Here is a 26396-nt window from a genome sequence, read left to right as displayed (position 1 = left end):
GATTTGAATTTGACTTTTTTCACAAAACAGTATTAAGACTTTATTATTGAAATAGTATTTAGACTTTTTCTTAAAGTAAAATAACTTTAAGCTTTAAAATTTGACTTTATTCTAATAATGATCAATAACATTTTTATGTGGCTCTAATACTCCTTCCTACCTACTAAATTACACAGTATTAACCAAAAGGTATTGTTAATGTTGGCTTAGTCAAAGGATTAAATGGAGAATTATTTTAAGTATTAGAGGTAGACATGTTTATGTTATTAATGGGTAGTCAAACTTCAAGAAACGTCTTCTGTTTGGTGGGACATTTAAAAACCAGTGTAACCTCTCTGGTTTGTGACATGTTTGATCAGTGATGTTCTCACCAAGTGTTTCCTGGTCCTGTTCCAAATGTGGTGTAAGCACCGTCAGCACTTTTGTAGTTGAGCTGTCTTTGGTATCCTGTAACAACAGAGACGCCATGATCGAGACATTGTTGCTATGGTGATGATTGGACTCCATTTGTTTATGGATCTGCATGTGTACATCGAGATTTGGGAAATTCAATGACTCTTGCTGACAGATGAGGAAAATGACACATTTGACCAAGAGCTGTGGCTAATGTTCTGCCTCCTGTCGGCTTGTTTCTTGAACCGTGTGTGTTGAAGTGATTCAAATGATTTCCTTCTTAGAGGAAACAATAAAAACTTGCCACTGGTGAGGAAGTTAGTAGCTTTTTCCATGATGGCTGCGGTGAGCTGCTGTGTGCCTTTCAGGTAGTGGAGGATGTAGATGTTGGGGGCCAGGAGAGCCATGTTCTGCTCCCCACATCCATACGGCATCTGCAGCAATCCATCCAGGTTCTTCAGAGCCCGGCCGAGGATGTCACCTGATCAAAAACACTGATTCACTAAAACTAACGTAAAACAACTTTGTATTATTGGGCAGAGATAACCTGAATACTTCAATATGCAATTTTAAATGATGATTTCATTTGCTGAGCGAAAAAACATCCAAACTGAAAATCGTAGATTGACTGAGATTAACCAAATATTTCTGGGAAGACTGAGTTTCATTTCACCAACCAGACCCAGGCCTGATTAAGGCCAGACCTGCTGGACCAAGAAATCACTCAAGTACAATCTGTTTGACAAAGGGAAGCAGGCTAAAAGACGTCCAGAAGAAACACGTCGTTGCCATGACCAAAAGAAATTCAAAAATAGGCGAGAAGTCTTGAGATCTATCAGTTTGGACAGGATTAAAAACAATTTCTACAGCTTTGGAGCGCCAGTGCACCATGTTGGAACCCATTATCCACAAACTGAGAAAACTAGAAAAGATGTGGCCGAAATTACTCCATTAGCACATCGACGACTCACCGAAAAAGTCAAGTGAATCCCAACAACACCCAGAACTGAAGGCCTTGCCTTCCTCTGTAAAGGTCAGAGTTTACGATTCAACAATACAAAGGAGACGGGGCAAAAACAGCATTCATGGACAAAACCACTGCTGACCAAGAAGAACACAAAAGCTTATCTCACATTAGCTAAAAAACATCTCCATGCTCCACAAGATATTTGGGAGAATATTATATGGACTGAAGAGAAAAAGTTTTGAGTTTTGTTGCATTTGGCTTAAAAGTGACGCATCATTTCATAGAAAGAACATCATACCAACAGCGGTGGTAGCAGTGTGATGCTCTGGGGCTGTGTGGCGTAGGTTTGCAGTGTTTTGTGTTGTTTCACTTTAAATTTGTTTAAAAGGAAAAAGCTGAAAATGTAAATAGTTAAAAGTTGAAATGTGATTCTGTATTTATTTATTTATTACATTTTATGTGGAGTGAATAAATAAAAGTATATTTATTGTAGCCCCTAGAGACAAAAAAGAGTACAAAGTCCAAAACACTTAAAAACTCAGAAACACGTAAAAACACAACAGAAGGGCTCCAGGATGCTGGGCGCAGTGTTGAGCTTTTGTTACCTACACAAGCCAGCAAGTACCAACAACCGGATTTGGTGTGTGGTAGTAACAGGTAAAAGAACATTTTTTTTAAAATTATTTGAATATATATGAGTGCTTGTGTATAAATACACGAACAATACATATATGATTTCAATTGTGTAATTTAAGTGATCTAGGTAGCTCTGTTTTGAAGGTCAGTTAACGCTAGAAATGTGTTTTGGACTTTGTTCATTGTCTCTAGGGGCCACAAAGCACGCAATATATAAACATATAAATAAATCCATGTTTTTTTTTTTCACATTAGTAATTTCTTTTGTGCATGATTTTATTTTGCTGTTGATAATAAATTAATTAAAGCAACAAAACAACCTGAAGAGCCGGTTGGGAGCTGAAAGTCCCGGCTCTTTTTAATGCGCCGAGCCGAAAGAGCCGGTTCTCCAACAAGAGAAAGAAATCCCCTCACTATCTTGTAGCTGTGTTGTCTTAAATTGGTCATGTGATTTTGACGTGTCGGCACATACGTCGACCCCAGAGGGTTAAGATGGAAAATGATCCAGGACGCCAGAAAGTGGTCGAGTCAAAATCTGGACTTAAATCCTACTGACATGATTCTGCATGACCAGAACGATTGCGCTGGAAAAGCCTCTGGTGTGACTGGGCCAAAACTCAGCGTTTCAAAAACACTTATGACTAAAGCTAGACTGCAGTTCTTCCTGCACAGAATGGCACAAACAGCCTTTTTGGGGTCCATTTCTTTTTCACACAAGGCCAGGAAGACGTGGGTCTATCTATAAATGAAATCATCTTTTAAAAGCTGAATACGGTTTTTACTTTTACTTGAACATGACGTCTCTTTTATTTTCTGTTGTTTTAGTAATTTGCCTTTTTAACAAAGCTTTAACCTGCCATATTTTTATTTGGCTGAATCAAAATTGAGATGAAATCATGAGGTTTACCCAGGACTGATACAGAAGTGCGGGCAGATCCTTCTATCACATTCTCAGGCAGATGTATCTCTGCTTCCTCCGTCAGCGGGCTTCCTGTGTACAGACACAACAAAAGTCCAATCAGGAAGTCACGACTACAACAGTTACTGTCCAAAGTCACCAGGTGGCCTGATCTTCAGCACATATCGTTACATTTTGTGAAAGTAAAAGATGAAAATTTGGCACATTTTATGTACACAGTGCACTCCACTGCTAATTTAGGTCATTTGTTTGCTGACATTATTTAACTGGTGTTGCTGATGGACATCACACTGACCTTTTGGACAAAGAAGCCAGTTGTACGTCTTTGTCGTCTCAGTTCCCTCAGCCTGAGGAAAAGTGTCTTTAAAATGAGTAACAATTTAAATTTTATGAGTAAAAATGTTTTTTCTCGTCTCGTATTTATGACACTGACCTTCACTATGAGAGATTTGGTGACCACGTCGATGCGACCTCTGTCTGGTACGCTCACAACCTCATTATCACATGACACATGGGACGCTACGGCCTCAGCAGACACAGTCACGTTCACAGCCCCTAAAAGCAGCAGCACAGGTCACCTTCTTCGTCTCTCCATTAAAATAAAGGTTACCGAGGTTATTTTACAGATTTTGTAGAAACTAGAAGGAAATGTGTTGGGACAAAAGGAGGCGGTTAACTGTGATCACACTAGATCTAAATCTAGATTTAATGTTGGTTCTAAATCAAAGATAACATCTAACTGAAAATTTTACTGCATCAGGTGTGAGAAACATGAGCTAGAAAATAAATAGTCCAAAATAATTTCAGGGTCCTGCTGGAGGCAGTAATGTAAATCATAAAAAGTATCTAGTAAGAGACGATGCTTCTGACACTTTTAGGGCCACATACAATAATGTCAATTTGGCTGAATTTAGAAAACTGCAGGTCATCCTTAACACATGCCTGTAGCTAAATTCAATTTTATTTATACAGCGCTAAATCACAACAACATTCTTCTCGAGGTGCTTTATATTGTATTGTAGGCTGCCGGGGATTCCCATGATGCATTGAGTTTTTCCTTTCCAGTCACCTTTCTCACTCACTATGTGTTCACAGACCTCTCTGCTTTGAATCATATCTGTTATTAACCTCTGTCTCTCTTCCACAGCATGTCTTTATCCTGTCTTCCATCTCTCACCCCAACCAATCACAGCAGATGGCCCCGCCCCTCCCTGAGCCTGGTTCTGCCGGAGGTTTCTTCCTGTTAAAAGGGAGTTTTTCCTTCCCACTGTCGCCAAAGTGCTTGCTCATAGGGGGTCATATGATTGTTGGGTTATTCTCTGTATCTATGAAGCACGTTGTGGCGACTTTTGTTGTGATTTGGCGCTATAGAAATAAAATTGAATTGAATTGAATTGAATTGTAAGGTAGACCCTACAATAATACATAATTTGTTGCGTCTGACTTCACTAACTGATTAAGATATAAATCATTTGGATGGAAATGAAACTGCAAGCAGTCTTTTGTATTATATATCATTATATATACTGTCCAAGGGAAGCATACATAATGGAAATAATTGATGAGAATTGAAAGGCAGGTTACAGAATGATTTATAATTAGTTAAGACAGCTGCATTGAGTAAACCATGAGGATGGAGGCAGCTTCTACTCTCAGAGTGGAAGGATAGAAGTGGGAAATCTAGGCCTTGTAGACCCAATAGCTGTGTCCCAATTCAGGGGCCACATCCTCCTGAGGCCACATTTGAAGGCCGATTACGTCACAGCTACACGCTGAAGGCTGTCCAAATTCAAAGGCTGCTCCAAATGCGGCGAAAAATGTATCCTTCATTTCCCAAGATTTGAAGGATGGGTGGCCCAAACTATCCCAGAATTCATAGCGCATTCCAGTTTCCAACAATGGCGGCCGCTACTACGTTTTTTTAATATTATTCTTATTACTCTTTTTGGGTCACAAAATAAACTTTTAACATATTTTCAGGAGAGAATGTAGCTATGTAAACTTCAAATATCTGCTCGGTTTATCAAGATATCACATATTTGCAAAAGTGCTTCGACGTTTTCGGACCCACCTGCTCGATAGCTGACCGGGAGGTCAAGCCTCACTAGAGCCTGGTAAGAGATCACCGCTGTCTTTGGCTATAAGTCATTTAGATAACTTAAAACTGTTATTGTTTGGCTTTTTTCAGTGTTTTATTTGTTCCCGAGTAAATCGGTTTGGCTGAGATTAAAGTTACAGTTTTCACACAGCTGAATAAGCGTCAGACAGAAAACTGATTAATCAGAAACGTGAGATGGTCGAGAATTTACTCCAGTGTCCTGTTATATTTTAGATAGCAAGGAGAAGACAGGTGAGTTTATTAAACTCCACCGAGACGGCAGTGATGCGAATCTGAAGGCTAGACCGTCCAATTTCACAACCTGGCACTTCCGGTCTACCCGACCTTCTAAAGACCCGACCCACATAGACCGCGAAGGCCGGGTCCTCTGAAGGATGCAGCCTAGGAATTGAGACACAACTAATAATTCTTTCTGCCCCACTCCCAACACAGGGGTTTATAGTCTTGCTTTACCTCAATTTTCAACTGTGCTCGCTGGCACACAAACAGGATGTGTACTCAGCCTGCCACACAGCGGTTTCCTGGCAGTGTGGAGGACCAAAGCCTGATTCTCACCTAAGGCTGTTGGGATCATGGTCCACCTGAGGGTCTTGCGCTCGTTGGCACACAAACAGGATGTGTACAGATCACCAGAGAGAGGCGTGAGGGTGTAATCTGAGGACGGCCCAGGAGTGACAGTAACCTGTACGAGGAACACAGACATGGCTACGTTTAAAGCTGAGTTCAAATGTGAACACATTTCTAAGCATCTAAACAAATGCACAAGTTTGATGTTATGAACTCATGATCAAAGTAGACCTTCATTTTACTTGGATACTTTAATCACTCCCTTCCTAATCGTTTCCCTCCATCTGTTTTCTTACAGCCTCCACACTAAACTCTGTTCTACAAGGTGCATGAGCGCACAAAGAAAGCTAGAGGAGGGCTGGTAGTGTAAAGACATGTGATTGGGCAATCCTGGTGTCTGTGCTTGCAGGTGAGCTTGCAGGTGTTGGTGAGCAGGGGCCCTTCAAGAACGGCCTGCATCCTGCATGGTTATATTGCCAAAGAAAAGATATTTTCTATTGTATTTTAATAACTATGATATAAATTTTGCTTAGAAAGTCATGTTTTCAGTATGGCTTTCCTTGGCTATGAACAGACATGTATCTAAACACTTTAATCATTCATTACCATGATGCAGCTGGTCAGGTAGTTAAAGACAGTCGCCCTCAGTTCAAAGTGCTCCCCCCGGATGATGGAGTAGGGCATGGTGAGTTCAAGGAAGAAAGGTTGGAAGACTTTCATTTCTTTACGAGGAGCCAAACCAAAACCCTGAGAGGACAAACAGAAAGCCTCCGTCTCCCAGGTGGTGATGGTGTCTGGGACAGTCAGGGACACGCCCCTTTTTCCATCGTCTCTGAAGCAGCAGATACACACAAACATATTCTGTAACACAATCAAACATGTTTTTATGTCTGTAAATTACTTGTATAACAGTGTAGTTACATCCTGCAGTGTGAATGACTTGTATATGTTGCATTGACAAAGTAAAAGAGCTCCACGGTGCTGATGACAGTGAAATAATATATCCCACAAAACTTTAAATATGACAAAACATCAGGATGAAGCATCAAAACATGCTCAAGAAAAAACTCACAATTACTCTATTTTCATGTTTTTCATGTGTGCAAAGACACAGCAGAAAGTTCACATGGGTTTCTAAATGTGATCGTATAAACTTTTTAAAATGGAATATGCACCAGATCTCTTCACAACAGATACTTACCCAACTTCCACCAGATCCCAGATCCACGTCTCAGGGAAGAAAGAGCGAGCTGTCTCTATTGGTGCAGCTTCAGGAGGAAGCTGCCCAGCAGATTCCAGACCAGGACTACTTAGTTGAATAGAATATTGTCTAGACAGGGGAAGTATAACTAAATAAAAAGAGAAAAAATAATTACGTGTTTTCTTTTTGGTAAATACAAAGAAAATTTATAGCCAGACACAACACAAACAAGTGAATGATTCACCGGAGGAGACAAGATAGCTATCACGGTAGACTTTTCCTTTGAACTTGAGGCATGAAGGCAATCGAAAAACCAAGTTTGTCGCCATCTTCAGTCCGACTTTCTACATATTTCAGCAGCACACAAAGATCAGCAAAAACTGGTGCAACAACAAAAACTATTGTATTTACGTTATGTTTGACGGACTCACAGATATACTTGTATTTTACCTGGAAAACTGCATAGGCATCATTTTGCTCTTGACTGGGGTGCGGCAAAACATATCTTTTTGGTCTCACATTAAGGCAGTCTGTAGCATCATCAACCTCATACGGGATACCTGAGGATTTCTTGAGTGGGAGCAAGTCAAATATCTGAAAAGAAAAGTGCAGTTCAGCAAAAGCTCCTGCCTGCCTGGTCACATTTGATCCACATGTGTTTTTTTAACTCTTACATGTAAATATGAGTACAGATTAGGTTCAAATGAATTGCTAGATTATCTAAGAAGAATTCTGAAAAAAAAAAGATTAAGTCAGCAGTAAGTGTCCGCAGACATGAGGTGTTATAGTTGAAGTATCTGTTCACCAAATCTTACAGAAGTTCTACAATTTTACTATAAACACCACATCGTTCTTAGTGACTTATATGGCTACAGTAAGTGTTCTCCATTTGAAGCTGTCTCTGTAGCTCCTTAAACTCACTAAGTCTCACTTTTTCCAGGTTTTGCTGTATGTTTAACATCAACAAATACTCGTGTATTTGAGCAGTTTTGGTGCAAAGTTAAATTCTTCTCAAGTAAAGCAGACAGTGATTGGCAGGTCATACACTTGTTTGCATGGTTGAATTATTTGCTAAAAAAAAAAGGTCATGATCCTGGATTTATCTCCATGCTGAAATATTAATTTGCTCAAAAGGAATTAATTTTATAAGATTAAAATATTGCAACCACATGAGCAACAAGCATGGTACTTACTTACTCGCTAGAAAGACTGTCATCACAGACACATGCATTTGTAACCTTGTATTTTTTATACCAGTTTGCTTTAAGACAAACTCAGCATTTGACTGTTTAAAACAGTTCAATGTACGACTGCCCAAAGAATACTTATCAGGACACAAGTACCAGAGCGAAGGCCTGAGCTGCTGGTAACTCACGACACTACGGGTTCTGGAAATAAGGGATGTGTCCACCTCACTGGTGTTAATATCAGCAGTTACCTTATCTGCATCCAGAGTCTTCCCAGGCTCCTTGATGAGAACGCTCTTGTCGATGGCGCTCACACCACACAGAGAACGTGGCAGGGCCGTCACCTGCATGTTGGTCTCTTCACCTGGGACGGCTGAAGACGGTGAAAACTCCACTGACACCTGACACACACAAAACACCCATAGAAGTTTAGTGACTGTGATAACTCCCCACTCACTGCTGGCTAAATGAGCTGCTTCACTGTGGTGAGTGACAAATCATGAGTCCCATGTGATGGCTGTAGCCCACGTTGGACACTGTATGAACACTGTGTCAGTGTTAGATAGGTAGGACTTGCATCATCATTGAAAAAGTGCTTGTATAAATGGGAGTGAGCGGGTCATGAGGTCATATAAAGAAGCAATTTGAGTCCCCAGGTAGAGTAGAAACAGCTGTGCAACAACCAGTCCACAACAACCAGTATATGCTAGAAATCCTGGAGATGACTTTGATTTGAACGACATGGCATGACTGCAGACACCAAACACACAGCACACCTCTAGAATTACACTCACCTTGTTGCTGAAGCATTTGTCAGTAGAGAAGTCAGCACTGTGGGCAATTACATCCTCACTTGGCAGGACGGCATAAGCCACAACCTGGAACTCTGGAGCCATCTCAGGAGACACTCTGACTTTAAAGGACACCTGGCCCTCATTCACTGAAACACAGGTCCAAACATGCATCCACAGATCAACAAAACAGACCAACGTCAATGCTTGGCTGTGGCATTTGTGGAAATATGGGAATTTTACCTGATCTATCTTGCACTTGAATCCGTGTTTGTCCTTGCATGGTGACAGCTCCTCTGGACAACACCTGGAAGACAGAAATCATTTAAAAACTAGAATGAACTAGCACTGATATCTGTGGACATCACTACCAGTGAAAGGTTTTGACACACCTTCTCATTCAGTGTTTTTTTTTTTTATTGTAATGCTTTCTACATTGTAGATGCACACTGAAGCAAAGAAAAATATATAAATAACTCTACACTCAAAAAAGTCAACTAAGGCCGTTGTTTGATTAATTCAATAGACATTTGTCTATTTAACATGAACATATTGAGTTTAGGTTTTTAAATCATTATCAGTTGTTGGTTTAACATAAAATAACAAAAAGTTTAATGAACTAGATTTGCATTCTTCAGTTCAATTAAATGTAATTATTTTAAATCAACAACTCTAAAACCGATGCCTAGTGCGCATGCTCAAACTTCCCAAAAGTGAAGAGGCGGGAACGCGGAGAAATTATATGTGTTCAGTGGACTGCCATTTCCCTCTGCGGAATCTTCCACAATACAGGTAAGTAATAAATAACTCAAAATATCTTAGTCAAACGAAGTTGTTTTGTCCATTAATTGTTTAACAATGTTTTTAATTCCAAATGTGTAAGTTGTCATTAGACAGCGGGAGTGGAGCAAATACAGTGAAAATCTGGTATTAGACGGTGCCAATCGGTACCGTCTAATACCTGATTTATAATCCGCTCTGGGTATATTTATACTATTATTAGCATTTCCACTTCATTGTTTTTCTTTTTTTTACCCGTTTTTGCAGTTAGTCTTATAGTGTTTTTAGCGGTTATTGATATGTTTAATTCAATATTTAACACGTTTGTAATTCACTTTCAAAGTAAATGAAGTTAGCTAAAGCTAGTATGGTTGTCTCATTGAACTTCTACCTAGCTCTGTTAGCATTCACTTTGGTTTTAAATGACGGTTATTGCAAGACATGGTCTTTGTTCACTTTTTTTATTATCATTTGCATTTTTTCTTTCTTTCTTTCTCTCTCCTTTTATTTTAAGCATTCGGCCTCTCACAGTAATGCAAGTTAAACTAGCATGCGCGATTTGCTAAATATTAGCTGTGTCCAAATTCAGGGGCTGCATCCTTCGAATTGACTTGATCGCTAGTGCATGGGGAAAAGAGCATAAACACGAGGTCAGAGGAAAAGGCAATGGCGGATAGTTATGAAAATTGCCTGTCGGACCTTTACCGCAACTACCAGCATCTTTATTGCATAGTGTGAAACACTGCTATTACATTTGGCAACAGATTGGATATTTATCTGTGAATTTTATATTGCAAGAGGTATTTATATGTATTTGTATTTTTTTTATACATTTGCAACAAAGTTTAAAAAAAAATCCACTGTGGAATTTTTATAAAATAATTTTGTCTGTTTTCTTTACCATAGTAACACCACAAAGAAAGCTGACCCCTTTTTCTGATTGTTTGTGCCTCCTCTTTAATACATGGTAAGCCTTTTACCATCATATATTTTTTATGATAGTTTTATGATTTAATCAAAGTGAAAAAAAGGTGCCAATAAAACTATCCTTAAAACTGCTTTTCTTTTTTTCTTTCAGTGACTTGTATGTGGCAGTGCAAGCGTTGTTCCATCAGGGAGAGTAGTAGGTACAAATTATTGAAACACTGTACAGGGCTTGCAAAATGGCTAGCCCGACGTCCCAGGGCTAGCGATTTTTCCAGTCGGGCTACCAAAATCTATCTTTGCCCTGCCCGTCGGGCTGTCATAAGAAGGAAAAATATATGTCAATGCTTTTGCATTCTTTCAGAAATGTAGCTGGGTAATTATGTCATTGGCATCGGTGAGCCACTGTCAATATGTGACATATTGAAATCGCGTTTGAATTCGCGCTTGTTTTTTGCTTTCACTTTGCAATCGCCCGACCTGTGTATAGAGAGCGACAGCACTGATCTGTGAGTGATGATAATTTGTGCACCAATTCCTCTGACATCGTCTTATTAATCGTTAGCTTACTATGCAAACATGACAAGTGAAATCTCCCGCAGCTTAAACATGTGAGAGGTTGATCGCGCAGAGAATCACTGAGCGTTATGTGAGTCCGTGTGTAAAAGCAGCAGGATATATATTTCAGTTCTGCTGAGCCAAATAAGACAGGTCAGGGTGAAGAAGTGACAGCCAAAGAAAAGCTTACCACAAAACGGAAAAGTTATGACAAATCAGACTATAAGGCAAAAAGAAAGTGCAGCTTTATGGTTTCATGGACAAAAGAATTTCTGTGGCTGCAACATGACGAGCTATATAACCGGGGCTGCACATAAGTGGTTCGCAGGTGCGCATTCGCTGTCAAAATAAAAAACGCACACAAGATAAGAAGTTGCAACGCGTGTTTGCATACATAAGATTTTCTGGAGGAGGACATATTTGTTTAGAACTCTTAAATATGTCGAAGAAGCTCCTTTAAGCAATTACTTTGGTTTTCCTCCACCTCCAAACAAATGTCAGAAGGAGTCTGAACCACAAAAGAAGCACGTATTCTCGCAAAAGTGGTTGCAGGAGGTGAGCTGGCTTCAAACAAATGATGAACGCACAGATGTGGTGCAGAATGTGCCATGAAAATCCCACTCTAGCGGACAAAAACAGTGCCTTTTATATGGATGCAAACGTGCGTTGCAACTTCTTATCTGTTGCGCGTCTTTTATTTTGACAGCGAATGCGCACATGCGGACCACTTATGTGCACCCGTGTAAATAACATAATGTTCTGCCGGGTGTGTTGTTGGTTTTCCCTCGATTCCTGAGTCGACAAGCGCCTTTGTTACTGGGACCAGTAATTTTAAGAAAGGCCCCCATTAGAAATGGATTATTGCTCAGTCTGCAATATCTTTCCCAGAACAAACACCAATTGCAAATAATATACTAAAAATAAACCTGAAAAATCTGTTTAGAACAGCGTACTGTGTTGCAAAGAGTGAACTACCACTGGTGCAATTTAGTAGTCTTTGCAAACTTCAAAAAGCAAATGGCCTAGATCTTGGTTCCACTTGCCTCTTACTTGTGACTTTAGTGGAAATTTCAAATTCAGTATCTGACACAGACTGATTCATGTCCTACACAGACAGCACTGATGTCTGCATGGTCTTCTAAAAGCAGCTTTAGTCAGCTTAGATGTGAAGTGAGTGAAATATACAGTTGCGTTTTTAATCAATGTATTTGTTCTCTATTGCGGATTGAGAAGGAGTTTCTGCGAATCACCACAAAGCCTCTGCTATCTACTTTCTTTGCCGAGCTTGACCAATACGCTCCACGCTTAATGGAAATCTTTCTGACCAAAGGAGGGACACGTGGAAAGAAAATAAGAGGTCTCATGCTTGCCATCTCCAAGGTTTGTATTAGGATTGAGTAGACTTTGTCATAGGCAGCAAAAATAACTTTTATTTGGAGATGAAGTTGTCAATTTTGTTTCGGCTTAACAAATGGTACATGCCAGGTTCTAACCTAAAGAATAATTATGCAAGTTAACTGATTACCCTAGCTTTAAGAAAAACAGACTGGTTTTGGCTCATATTATCTCCTCCTCCTCTCCAGCATGACAACATCCATACCAGACGAGCATGCATCTTGAAGTCTTTGTGCATCCACCTAAACGAAGACGTTAATAGAAGTTAATAAAGGAATACTTGGTGAGCCATTGTGACAGCATGTTGTCTGTAACATTCTCATACAATCTATTTTGTTTATTTGTTTAAAAGTCTAATCTTGTAAATAAACCACCAATGTATTATTATGCTGCCTCAATAGCATTTAATCATTGTGTAGTGTTACACAACACTTAAATGACACAATTAAATGTACAATAAAATTAAATGACAATTTGTGCTCTAATGCTACGTCAGAGCAAATACAATAGCCAGAACTCATAATGACTACCATCAGGTCATAACAATATTCAAAATGTCATTATGTTGTCGTCCTTTTATCACATTACACATGTATGTTTGTAACTTGCTGTCCCAGTATTTCTGGGAGTATACTGTTTCTAAAAAAAACACTCAACTTTAGGAATCGCATCATCCCAAAACTCAAGGTCAGGCAAAATCCTTTCAACAAATATGTCATTGCGGTTCCACACAACAAAGTCACAGTACTCTGCATTTGCAATGTGAAGCTGTGCCTGAATTTGGTAATAGTAGTCATGAGTTGGGTCCAGTGTGACATTATCCCCGTCACTGATGAGGCAGAAGCCCTTCTCCCCAGCACGCATGCGCAGGTTGACCGCATCTTTCTGAGAGTGTGGGCACTAAAATCACAGTGATGAGAACAACAATCAAGATTTATCTGATGAAACAGTGAAGAAGCAAAGATGATGGGTGTGGTCTGTGTTATCATAATCTCTCATTGCCCAAAACAAATGTCTATTTGACACAGACAATAAAGCCTCATCTTATCTTAATTGAACAATAGATTAGAAATTAGAAAAGGTATTTCCTGCATTTTTACTCAGTTCACTGATTCTTATGGAAAGATGTCACACCTATGGCCTTGACTACAACAGAGTCAATACCTTAATCTCGCAGATGCCAGTTCCATGACAGTCACAAGTGACTATCCCATCAGGGGAGGACCCCATGTATGGCCACTTGGGGTTCAGCCAGAGACCGCTGTCCATACATGAGAAGCCTGCATGCTCCTGGCTCATAAGCTTCTCATATGCTCCTCTGGCTTGTGCTTCATGTTTGCATCCATAACTATAAACAGTACACATGCCAAACATGAAAAGGAAATTATTACTTAGTATTGGATGTGTAAAACAGTAAAGTGATGTATTATACAATATGCCATTACCCTAAACTATACTTAGTTCTTACCCTGTATAACCCTAGCCGTATAAGCCTATAACTAACCTCCATCTTCATAACACTTTTTTAGTTACAGTTATGGACAGTTTCATACCCCAAATCTTAACTCTGCCTTACCCTACATCAAACCCTAAATACCTTGTAGCAGCTGTGGTGAACCTATATGCCTCTGGATAGCATATGGCCTTGATCAAGCTCTTTGATGGTTGCTGGGGGTTGGTCTTAAGAACTTGTTTCAGCTTAGAGGCAGTTACGCGTCCAGCTCTTTGCCTAAACCAAATACTGCTTGCACTCTGACTTCGAGTCGCCCTCTCTACAGCCTGGACTTGGGACAGGGTGAGTTCTTCAAGCTGGAAGTCCAGGCATAGCTCTTCAAGGTCTTTGGGGGGGAGCTGCAGTGTCTCTGGTGTTCTGTACTCAGGCACAGTTTTAGGAAGCATGCTAGACTGGGGGACAAATTCTTTGTGGTAAGGTTCCCTAGACATCAGTGCTGCACTCCTTGGACAGTTTTTGCTTAAACTCTCAAAAAACCTACAGTATGTCTCTGAATCTCTCTGCACTCTTGGGCATGGAAGTGATTTCCCAACCTTTTGTGTACTTGTGCAGCCATCAATGGAACACTCAAGCTTTCGTTTTTTTGACTTTGCTGAAGAGAAGTCAATCAGAGTTACTGGGCAAGCAGGAATCTGGAAAAATTAAGCCAAAGAAGATCATTAAAATTTAAAAAGCTCTTTTCCAAAACGCTATATATTCGTTTCCAAAAATATTCGAAATTGAACAGTGATGGCAGTGGAGTGAGTATGTGTGTTTTAGGCTGGGTATAGTGGTTGGTTGGCAGTGAAGTGTGTGTGTGTATGTTGGGTGGGGATGGAGGTGCCATGTGCTGGGTATAAAAGGAGTGGAAAGTAAGTAGTTCCATGTTGATGAAAATGTGGTGTGAGGAGTTGTGAGTATTGAGGAATGCATGAGAAATGTGAATATATAAAGTGCTGCAGTCAGGTGTGTGTGTGCGCAGAAAACAAGTGCTAGGGTGTTGAGGCATGCATGAGAAGGGTGTGATATACAGTATACGGTTCTGCAGTCATGGTTATGTTAGTCATGAAAAAGGAAATGGCTTTTAAATGCTGTTATAGCGTTTTGGAATAGAACTCTTCATTTATTAAAGTACTGCCTTTTGTCTGACCCCTCACCTGCAACCTGCCCGGCTTGATAAGATCTACCAGGAGCTTGAAGCCCCCGCCGGTATAGCCTACAGGGTCATTGAGGCACTCAAGCTTCCCCACCACGACAAGGTAGCAGTATTGGGGAAGATATTTTATCCTACTGTCACATGAAGTCCCAATATAACATTCTTTATCCTACATTTTGCTTTTTGGCTTACCTTTTTAACATGAGATGGCATCAGCCACTTGCACTGCTCTGATGTGCATGTCGCTCTCATTTTCACCCCAGCTTCAACTGCAAAAAGAACAGCTCCAACGTGCGAGCATGATTCTGATAGTCTGGAAATAGAGCACATAATCTTTTTAACATGAAATGCAATATTTACAGTACATTTTGATGATGCATAGCTTACTAATACTAATGTGCAATGGCACTTTATTTGAAGTAACATGTTTATTCATTAACTCTTTCTCAACAGCCTATAGAGAAATCATTATCTAGGTGATGACATGACTGAATAGTTCTACCCTCTATCTGAAAAATGCATCTGAGTGTCATGAGGGATCTAAGGCAATCACACAAATTCTTAGCTGATGAATTCTTAGCTAAAAGAAAACACTCTCTCCCCACTACTACTGAAGTACACCTGCAAAATGCTAGCAGTGCCCTATGCGTATATGTGTGTGTGTGTGTGTGTGTATGTGTGTGTTCTCATTGCAATAACATCCTACTTAATTAGGCTACTAACCCTGCCATACAATTGCAATGAGCTGCAATCACTTCTCCATCCTCCTTTGCAATTACCCAAGTCTTCAGAGGTGTCTCGTTAGACCGCTGAGAATGGTTTACCTTGAAACAAACAACTGTCACTCTAACGAAGTCCTAAGGATGTGGCATGTTTGTTGACGTTAAAGCCGCTACCGCTAACTGTTAGCGTGTTTAAGATAAAGCAATATAAGAACAAACACTCACCCTTGCAAACACCAAACTGTATCCATCACGGAGACGTTTTGTTCCAAGGTTGTGGACCCACCCGCTGACAAAAAAATTGTACGCCTCCAGACTCTTGAAAGCTTTCATTTGCTGCCTAGTGTAGTAAGAAGTCTGGAGGACCAAGTAGTTGGTGATATCCACAGCCTCGATAGTAGGCAAATCCTTTACTTCTGTGGTGTATTCGGACATTTTCAAAGAATACGGATCACGTCCGATATATTTTTTAACTATCTGTTTATATCTCTCCTGAGAAACGGGGTCTAAAGTTGCACAATAGCTGCTCTCCTGACTCTCCACAGTGTCCTCCATGTTTACTTCCGCCCTCCACTCAAAAATCGCGCTGCCTCCGCACGTCATCAGAACCACGTGACCGCAACCCAACTATTGGGGAAAGGATGTCTTGAATACCAAACAGTATTAAGCGTTGCAATAAAGAATTTCTGGAATTTGGTATTGGAAGGAAAGAAATTTATGCCTAGTTAAACTTGATACACAAACATACAATGCATTTAACATGCATCAAGACAATATTGCTTTTGAATCTGTACTTGGATTAAAACAAGTCCTGTTGTTTTTTTCATTGCTATGGTCATCAGTATTTGTAAATAGAAATGTCTATGAACTTTGAGCTGTTTAGTACTAACACTTCTATACCTGCTTTATTTTAGCAGCTGAGTTAGCCTTTTCTCGAGTCCTGTCCCCCTAAGTTACTCTTGCTACGTCCGACAAACAAATGGTTTCCTCTGCGCACCAATGGGTACCCGAATGTGCAAGCAGACATGCTTCATAATGTTCGGTACATTTACCTGGGAATGGGGCCATACACACTGTTTAATCCATTCACGTTGTTTTTGACTTTGTGAATGGAAAGAACACAACTCCTCCAGACACAATCTCTCGGCGTATCGGTGGGCACACCGCTTCTCCATCTTGCTTGAGGTTAATGTTTGTCAGACACAGTAACGGTTGCTATAATGTGTAATTGGACAATGGCCCTTTCGGGGGAGGGGCCGGTGAGAGGTCAATTATGCCACCTCTTTTGACATGAGAGGTGTATTTTATAATTTATGTATTGGAGTAATTACTAACAACTACTTTAGTGGTGTAATTTTCTGTTTATTACTTTGACTACTTGGATTTTATGAACAGCATAGAAACAGTTGTTTAAACAATCTCTTAAATTTTACTTTGTTGTCTTATACTTTTTCATGTAGGATACGGACAGCGAGGCAAAAAGCTGCATGGAGCAAACTGTGATGGGGGTGTACGTCATCCAGAAGGAGGGTGCTGAACCTGAAGATGACCCAGAGGACGTTGGTGTCCTGATTGAGGGTGTGGAGGCTAACACTGATTTTGGTAACATTGCACAAGCATGTGCTCTGTTGTTTGGACTCATATACTGTTTGAACCTGAGCTACCCACCAGAACTTAAATGCACCTTTGAAGTCCTCCAGAAGATACTTTTAAATCTTGATGGACAAAAGCTGTCTTCAAAGGTACAGTTTCTGAAAAACAAGCTTATGGGGTGAGAGCACTTGAAAATGACTGATAGGTCTTGAATGGTTCATTGGTGCAATGGTGATTTCCAATATATAATGTTAATATTTGAGTTGTTTATATTTTTTTCTTTCATTTAAATTTTTTTTTTTTAAGTTTTTGGATTCTCTCTGTTGGGCAATTCACCTTTTATACAGCACTGCAGATGATTTTTGTTTGTCCTTATATAGATGGCTCAAAATGGATCAGAAGTACTGACAGAAGTACTATGTTGTGTTTATGTATCAAAGTCCTGTAAAGTTTAAGACCACTGCCACCTGTTAAGTTCACTGTATTATTGTGTCCATTTTGCTTGCTAGCATGTTTTAAAACACAGCAAAACTATATTGCTAGCTGTGGAGGACTGCAACCAAAATTAAAAAAATAAATACAGAAATATAAAAATTGGTCAAACTAATAATTATTTCAATGAGATACGCCAAACAAATATAGATTTTCATCACCTATGGAATTTTTTGTTGTTGTTGTATTGCCCCCAAAATATTTCTAATTATTTTATTTTATTTTTCCAAATTCACACAATTCTATTTTGTCACATGTTTTAACTTGCCAAGTGGGAGATGTATTTTTATCTTTTAGTTTAATTTTTTTAAATGCAGTCGATATATTGAGCAAATTTTGCATCTGTTTTTAGTTGTGGAAGCTTTGGTTCCAACATATTACCTATGTAAATAAGTATTCTAACGTTTTACCTTTTGAAGTGGCATAATGCTTGCAGGTGTACAAAAATGGTAAGCTTTTATATTGTCCACTAAATCCAGTTAATAAAGATAATGTTATCATAATCTGATTGTGACTTTTTTTTGTAAAGTAGTGGGTTTCTAAATGTGTAACAAATGTAAACAAATCTAATTGAAATAATTTGGTTGAAATGAGTGAAATCATTGCCTTGATTAACAAAGTAGTTGTTGAAACAACAAGATTTAATTCTGTTTTCCTAAACTTTTTAAATTGTGTAGAATGAATTAAAACAAATTTCACTCTACATACTTAAATAAATCACTTCAAATCAATGTAAGTATAGCTATAAAAATTGGGTCTGTAACTTATCTTTAAACAGTTTAATTACTAAGAGCTGTTATTTCACTCCTTTTCTTTTAAGGTGCTCCGATGCTTTTAAGGTCTGAAGACAATTTTCTACAAGCAACTTTTAAAATTCATAAGATATCAGAATTTCAGCCACAAAACTGCACCAATTTACGCTCAAAAGTTTGGACACATACTTATTTTATGGTTTTTCCATATTTTCATGACTCTAAAACATAAAACATATTTACACTCAAAAAAATCTGTTGTTGGATGAACACAATTTAATCATGGCACCCTTTTTGCACACAATTTAACCAAGTGCTGTTCGAAGGGTTTTGAAAAGTATTTTTGTATTTTGGTATTTTGTCTTTACTCTGATTACAATGCTAAGTTAGCTTACTCCACCCATCTCCTAATAATACAGTTAAATTACAATTCAAAATACCCAAAAGGTCTTTTCTTAACATGCAGTTTGTCTCATATGTTTTTAAAAGATCCTGCGGGTGCCCACAACTTACACCAACATTATTATTTTTTTCTACTTTTTTAATTTTTAATTTCCTGTGATTATATGCTAAAAATCTGAACAATTTTATGTTGAGTCCTGGAAAAATGTTATTATAAAATGGTACATATCATTGCTTCTTTCTGCATGGTTATTTATTGAACATGCCAATCTTGTTTATTATCTTGACTAACTTGGGTGTGACCACTATCTGGTAATTGAACATTTGGAATTCTACCAACGCGGGAGACCACGTCCTATTGTGGCCACATTCGGCCACTTTAAACAAAAGCAGGGAATTAAAAGGAACGGACTTCAGTGTGAACGACCAGTTCCCCAAAGAGATCCTGGAACGACGCAGGGTCCTCTTCCCAATCCGACGCGGCTTCATCCAGAAGGGCTCCCGCGCTGTCATCGCTGTGGACCGGCTGTACGTGGATGGACAGCTCCACCGCGACCCCAACATCACTCCGTGGCTGTATTAACCTCACACCAGATAAGAATCCGCTACACCCTTTCCCTATCCACTCACACTAACTTGCATTAACTTAACATTAACATCTGTTTAACTTACCAGTATCAAATTGCATCTTAAGTGTGATATGATAGCAGAATTAACACCGTCACTCTCCGTCAACGGTTTGATTGGAATGTTTTCGGGGTTTGTTTGTTTTTTCTTCTCTCTTTTCCCCCCTCTTGTTTTTATGCTGCTCACCCTTGTCCTTGGTTTCTTTCTTTATTTCTTTCACTGCTTCGATTACCTGCTTCCACACTAGGGCTGGGTATCGTCACTGATTTCTAGAATCGATTCAATTCCGATTCACAAGGTCCCGAATCGATTCGATCCACGATTCGATTTAATTCGATTCTATTCAATTTGAATCTGGGAAATTTTGACAGAAATATTATAATTCAGATCAGTACATTTACATATTTTTGTATCAATAAAAAGGAAGCTGACACACGCAAGACTTTATCACAGGTGTGAGCGTCACAGCAGAGGCCTTTGTGTCAAAGTAGCTGAAGATAAAACACAGAAAAACATGAAGGAGATTTTCCTGTTCTGGGATTTTATAAAAATATTCTGCAGTACATCAAAAACGAAAGAAAACCATTAATCAACACATGAACATTACCTCTGATGTTACAGCGGTTTTATTAGAGACACGGCTAAGCATTTTGAATAATTTTAAAAAGTTTAAATTTGTTCAGTATTGAACGGCAGAAATGAGGTTTTCTTTTCGGAAGTATATAAAACGAAAAAAAAAAAAAAGTCGGCCGACAGCCTGTAAACAACGGTAGTCTTGTGCGTAACAAGTAAGCGAATAATGAAGAAAACAGATTTTTAGATGGGAAACTGTTCTTGAAGTACAGAGAGAGAGAGAGAGCGAGAGAGAGAGACAGACAGAGAGGGAGGGAGAGAGAGAGAGAGAGAGAGAGCTGTGCATCTTGGACGAAGCAAAACAGTAAAAGTCAGAGTGAATTCATGACGATGTTTATGTGAAGCGTTTGGATCTTCTTTTGCTGCTGGTTCGGTCAATATTGTTGGAGAGACATCAAACCAACAGCTTTAGAATCAGCGCATAAAGGGCGTGAACACAAAGCACGGACCCGCCCACAGATCAGAATCAGCGAGCTGTCGGCTTTCAGCCCCGACCGTAAGAAAGGCGACATCTAACTGATTCTGATCCGCGGGTCGCGCTGTGTGTCTAAGTCTATGTGCAGAATCCCTGTACCTGCTCTCATTTACTGTCTTAGTTTGGTGGTTGTTGAAATTTTGTGAGATGTCACCAGAGATTCTGGCATTTCGGGCAAAATAAATTTATATTAAAAAATCGATTCAGGATTTTAATGAATCGATTTTACGTTATCCAAGCCAGAATCGATTTTAATCGATGAAGCGATTATAAAAACCCACCCCTATTCCACACTCATCCACAAACAACATCCTTTATTTCCACACATACGCACCATGCGCTCAACGGCAGCACATTCACTTCAGTCAGACAGCGCACACAGTCGTTTAGGATACACACACTTAAGCCAAGCCTACACATATTAGTAAATATGCAAACACATAGTCAGACTCAGGGAGCATCTCGCCACACATTTTTTCTCTCTCTCCTTCGTGTGTGTTTAGTTAGTTAGTTTGTTTGCTTGTTTTAATCAATTTTAAATCATGCTTTTTATTTGTTTTTGTTTCTAATGTCTCTGTAAAGCACTTTGAATCACCTTGTTGTTGAATTATGCTATACAAATAAATTTGCCTTGCCTTGCCTTGCCTTTATTTATGAACAAGTGACATATTCTCTCCACCTGTCTAAGCGACACACACAGCATACATCCCTAGTTATACACAAACATCTATGGGTACACTGAGGTTCATTACATGGAATATAAATGGAGCTGGCTCCAGAGAAAAGAGGTTAAAAATATTTAACCAACTCAAAAAACTACAGGCAGATGTTGTCCTATTACAAGAGACCCACAGACCTCTTAGAGGTTCGAATGAACTTAAAACACCTGAGTTTCCTAATGTGTTCTCAGCTTGTTATAATTCTAGACAAAGGGGAGCAGCAATTTTAATACATAAAAATATTAATTTCACAGTACTCGATACAGTTATAGATCCAGAGGGCAGATTCTTAATCATTAAACTATCTATACGTGATAAAAAGCTATGTATTGCAAGTGTATATGGTCCAAATGTTGATGATCCCTCATTCTTTCACGGTTTTTTCAGTGCACTCTCTGAACACTTAGATGGCACACTTGTTCTTGGAGGTGACCTCAACCTTGGACTAAATGAAGACATGGATAGGCTCAATACAGCGGGAACTCAGCGTAATTGGCAGCCCACAAATATAATCAAACAGTATATGAGCGACTTTGGTCTTTGCGATGCATGGCGCTCCCTTCACCCCACCAGTAAGGCATATTCTTTTTTCTCACATGTCCATCACTCCTACTCTCGTCTGGATTATTTTTTGGTCAGCAGCTCACTGCTGAACGACATTTCAGACACTGAGATTCACCCTATAGCTGTCAGCGATCATGCTCCTGTATCTTTAACACTAATGCACAAGAATAATACTACACCAAGAAAAAACTGGAGATTTAATATATCACTACTTAAAGATGAAGACTTTATTAAATATTTTAAAAAAGAGTGGACTTCATATTTGGACTATAATGACACTCCCGAAACATCAGCTTCTGTTCTATGGGAAGCAGGGAAAGCTGTGATGAGAGGTAAAATAATTTCTTTCTCATCACATAAAAAGAAAAAAGAAAACAAAAATACTCAGGAATTAGAAAAAACATCAAATCCATAGAAGAAGCCTACGAGTCCCACCAAGATCAGGAAACATTGAAGAAAATACGCAAAACAAAACTAGAATTACACTCAACAAAAATATAAGCGCAACACTTTTGTTTTTGCTCCCATTCCCCATGGGATGGACGTAGAGACCTAAAATTCATTCCAGATACACAATATAACCATCCCTCCCAAACAGTGGTCACAAATCAGTCCAAATGTGTGGTAGTGGGCACATCTGCTATATTGAGATAATCCATCCCACCTCACAGGTGTGCCACATCAGGATGCTGATCTGACATCATGAGTAGTGCACAGGTGTACCTCAGACTGCCCACAACAAAAGGCCACCCTGGAATGTGCAGTTTTGTCTCACAGCAAAATGCCACAGATGCCACAAGCAATGAGGGAGCGTGCAATTGGCATGCTGACAGCACGAATGTCAACCAGATCTGTCGCTCGTGCATTGAATGTTCATTTCTCAACCATAAGCCGTCTCCACAGGCGTTTCAGAGAATATGGCAGCACATCCAACCGGCCTCACAACCGCAGACCTCGTGTAACCACACCAGCCCAGGACCTCCACATCCAGCAGGTTCACCTCCATGATCGTCTGAGACCAGCCACCCAGACAGCTGCTGGAACAATTGGTTTGCACAACCAAACAATTTCTGCACAAACTGTCAGAAACCGTCTCAGGGACGCTCAACTGCATGCCCGTCATCCTCATCGGGGTCTTGACCTGACTCCAGCTCGTCGCCGTAACAGACTTGTGTGGGCAAATGCTCACATTCGATGGCGTCTGGCACGTTGGAGAGGTGTGCGCTTCACGGATGAATCATGGTTCACATTGTTCAGGGCAGATGGCAGCTGAGAATGTCCCAGTTCTTGCATGGCCAGCATACTCACCGGACATGTCACCCATTGAGCATGTTCGGGATGTGCTTGACCGGCGTATACGACAGCGTGTACCAGTTCCCACGAATATCCAACAACCTCGCACAGCCATTGAAGTGGAGTGGACCAACATTCCACAGGCCACAATTGACAATCTGATAGACTCCATGCCACGATGTGTTGCACTGCATGAGGCAAATGGTGGTCACACCAGATGCTGACCGGTTCTGGGTCCCCAGACCCCCAATAGCGCAAAAAACTGCACATTCCAGGGTGGCCTTTTGTTGTGGGCAGTCTGAGGTACACCTGTGCACTACTCATGATGTCAGATCAGCATCCTGATGTGGCACACCTGTGAGGTGGGATGGATTATCTCAATATGGCAGATGTGCCCACTACCACACATTTGGACTGATTTGTGACCACTGTTTTGGAGGGATGGTTATATTGTGTATCTGGAATGAGTTTTAGGTCTCTACGTCCATCCCATGGGGAATGGGAGCAGTAACAAAGGTGTTGCGTTTATATTTTTGTTGAGTGTAAATGAGATATTTGGTAAAAAAACAAAATTCTTAGTACAAAGACTACGCTTACAAAATTATGAACATGGTAATAAATCCAGTCAATTTCTAGCAAACCAGCTAAAAATAAATAAAGAAAAAACAACTATATGTGCTGCTAAAGATTTATCTGGGAACACAATATATGAACCGATACAAATAAACAACATTTTCAGGGATTTCTATAAAACGTTGTATTCACCACAAATAAACCCATCTAAAAAAGAAATTGATCAGTTTTTGGACAACATAACTCTTCCAAAATTATTAGACACTCAAGCAATGGCACTGGATTCACCACTGACACCAGGTGAACTCCAGGAAGCCCTGATAAGTATGCCCAATAATAAGGCTCCAGGTCCAGACGGCTTTCCTGCAGAATTCTACAAAGAATTCTGGTCGATTCTAGCACCAGTTTTCTACAGAACGTTGTTGGAAATCAAAGAAAAGGGCAGACTTCCATCAAATATGAATTCTGCAAACATTAATCTCCTGCTAAAACCAGGCAAAGACCCTGTATATCCCTCAAGCTATTGTCCAATATCCCTTATAAATGTAGACCTTAAAATAATCTGCAAAGCTCTCTCAAAGAGACTAAAGAAAATAACCCCCCTCTTAATTCATCCTGACCAAACTGGTTTCATAAAAGGTAGGCACTCATCAACAAATACACCTAGATTACTTAATTTGATAGACTACTCATACAGTAAAAACATCGAAACTACAATATTTTCTTTAGATGCAGAAAAAGCATTTGACAGAGTTAACTGGAAATTTCTATTTGCAACTTTACTTTTTGGATCCTCTTTCATTAACTGGTTAAAAATATTATATAATTCCCCAACAGCTTGTGTCAGAACAAATGACCAGACATCCTCCAGCTTCTGTCTCTTGAGGGGCACCAGGCAGGGATGCCCACTCTCCCCTTCACTGTTTGCAATTTTTATTGAACCACTAGCAGCAGCAATCAGACAGAATTCAGTAATTAAGGGCATAAAATGCAAGAACGTGGAACATAAAATCAGCCTTTTTGCGGATGATGTCTTACTCTTTCTCCAAAATTCACAAACCAATATCTCTGGGGTGATTGAATTGATAAACTCTTTTGCAAGAATATCAGATTACTCAATTAACTGGTCTAAATCTACAGTCCTACCGATTAATTGCTCCCTCCATAATTCCTCTTCTACACCATTGCAATCGAGAAATATAAAATATTTAGGTATTAATGTTTCTCCCAAGCTTGCAGATCTAACTAAATTTAACCATATCCCACTTTTAAAGAAGGTAGAAGGTGATCTGGCTAGGTGGAAATGTCTACCCATATCACTCATGGGAAGGGTTGCCGCTATAAAAATGATGGTCTTACCAAAAATAAATTATTTATTCTCAATGATCCCAACTAAACCGCCACAAGATTGGTTCAGATCTCTAGATTCATGTATGTCCAAATTCCTTTGGAAAAATAAACCCCCACGTATAAGCTTAAAAACACTACAAAAGACCAAGGATAAAGGAGGATTAGAACTACCTAACTTTCAGCACTACTTCTTAGCCAACAGGCTTCAGTTTATCTCAGGATGGCTAAAACATACCCTCTTAGATGAACCTTGGCTAGATGTAGAACAAGCACTTTGCAATAATCTAGAGATCTCAGACCTACCATTTATCAGCTCAAACATCAAACGACATGAATGCTTCAAAAGCGTCAGCATCAGCTCTTCTCTGACAGCATGGTGGGAGTTTCTAAAATTGACGGCGTCTTCATTAATCCCATGCAAACGTACACCTATCTGGAACAACCCTGACATATTACAAAACAATAATATGATAAACTTTCCAGATTGGAGTGGTAAAGGAATCAAATATTTAGAACATATATTAGCAGGAACAGAATTTATTTCATTTGACAGACTAGTTACACAATATGGGATCAACAAGAAAAGATTTTTAGAATATCAACAAATTAAATCCATAGTAAAAAAGAAATTTAAACCGGGTCAAGTTGAACTACAAACACCACCAAGTGTGGTTCAATTTCTTACTCTTAAAACCCCCAAATTACTATCCAAAATATACAGAATGCTTTCTAAAACAGATGAATCAATATAACTTCCTATTGCAAAATGGGAAGCGGATTTATCAGTTAACTTAGACCTAAACTTCTGGTCTCAGATTTGCTTAAAAACCTTTCATCTAATTAAAAATCCCAGTCTTCAATTAATTCAATACAAAATATTACATAGAGTGCACTATACAGGTCATCGGATGTTCAAGATGGGCTTTACGTCTACCAACAACTGCTCACACTGCCAAACCAATTCACCGGACAATTATATCCACGCTCTTTGGTTCTGTCCACCAGTTCAGAAGTTTTGGCGCGAGATATGTGAAGACTTATCGAAGTGTCTGAAATGTAACATTCCAACTTCCCCCTTAGTATGTTTGTTGGGCAGCTTAGATAATGTCACTTCAG

General features: G+C 39.5%; 1 protein-coding gene and 2 long non-coding RNA genes across 4 annotated transcripts in view; 1 reads left to right on the top strand and 2 right to left on the bottom strand.

The window, feature by feature from the left end:
- LOC309702936 (alpha-2-macroglobulin-like) overlaps nt 1-26396 on the bottom strand; it is a 48938-nt gene that overhangs the window by 6599 nt on the left and 15943 nt on the right. Inside the window, exons 13-25 of the mRNA XM_082527588.1 lie at nt 9024-9087; nt 8784-8929; nt 8241-8390; nt 7253-7396; nt 7028-7146; nt 6803-6907; nt 6208-6433; nt 5590-5716; nt 3349-3470; nt 3207-3262; nt 2904-2983; nt 698-874; nt 372-447 (exon numbers count right to left, since the gene is read on the bottom strand). Coding sequence (XP_082383714.1) covers nt 372-447; nt 698-874; nt 2904-2983; nt 3207-3262; nt 3349-3470; nt 5590-5716; nt 6208-6433; nt 6803-6907; nt 7028-7146; nt 7253-7396; nt 8241-8390; nt 8784-8929; nt 9024-9087 — 1592 coding nt within the window. The remainder of the gene's footprint in view (nt 1-371; nt 448-697; nt 875-2903; nt 2984-3206; nt 3263-3348; nt 3471-5589; nt 5717-6207; nt 6434-6802; nt 6908-7027; nt 7147-7252; nt 7397-8240; nt 8391-8783; nt 8930-9023; nt 9088-26396) is intronic.
- On the top strand, nt 9512-11352 carry LOC309702939. Its single transcript, XR_014275794.1, has 3 exons — nt 9512-9572; nt 10467-10527; nt 10639-11352. It is a non-coding gene; the product is annotated as an uncharacterized lncRNA (long non-coding RNA).
- On the bottom strand, nt 13088-16440 carry LOC309702938. Of its 2 annotated transcripts, XR_014275793.1 has the most exons (5): nt 15809-16440; nt 15278-15398; nt 14484-14582; nt 13602-13785; nt 13088-13337 (listed from the first exon to the last, which is right to left on the bottom strand). It is a non-coding gene; the product is annotated as an uncharacterized lncRNA (long non-coding RNA). The 2 variants fall into 2 exon arrangements; XR_014275792.1 differs by having other exon boundaries at nt 13088-13785.

This window comes from Aulonocara stuartgranti (genome assembly GCF_965226115.1).
Source record: "Aulonocara stuartgranti genome assembly, chromosome: 3".
NCBI lineage: Eukaryota > Metazoa > Chordata > Actinopteri > Cichliformes > Cichlidae > Aulonocara > Aulonocara stuartgranti.
The sequence above is the reverse complement of the archived record's forward strand: the minus strand, read 5'-3'. Positions and strand labels throughout refer to the sequence as shown.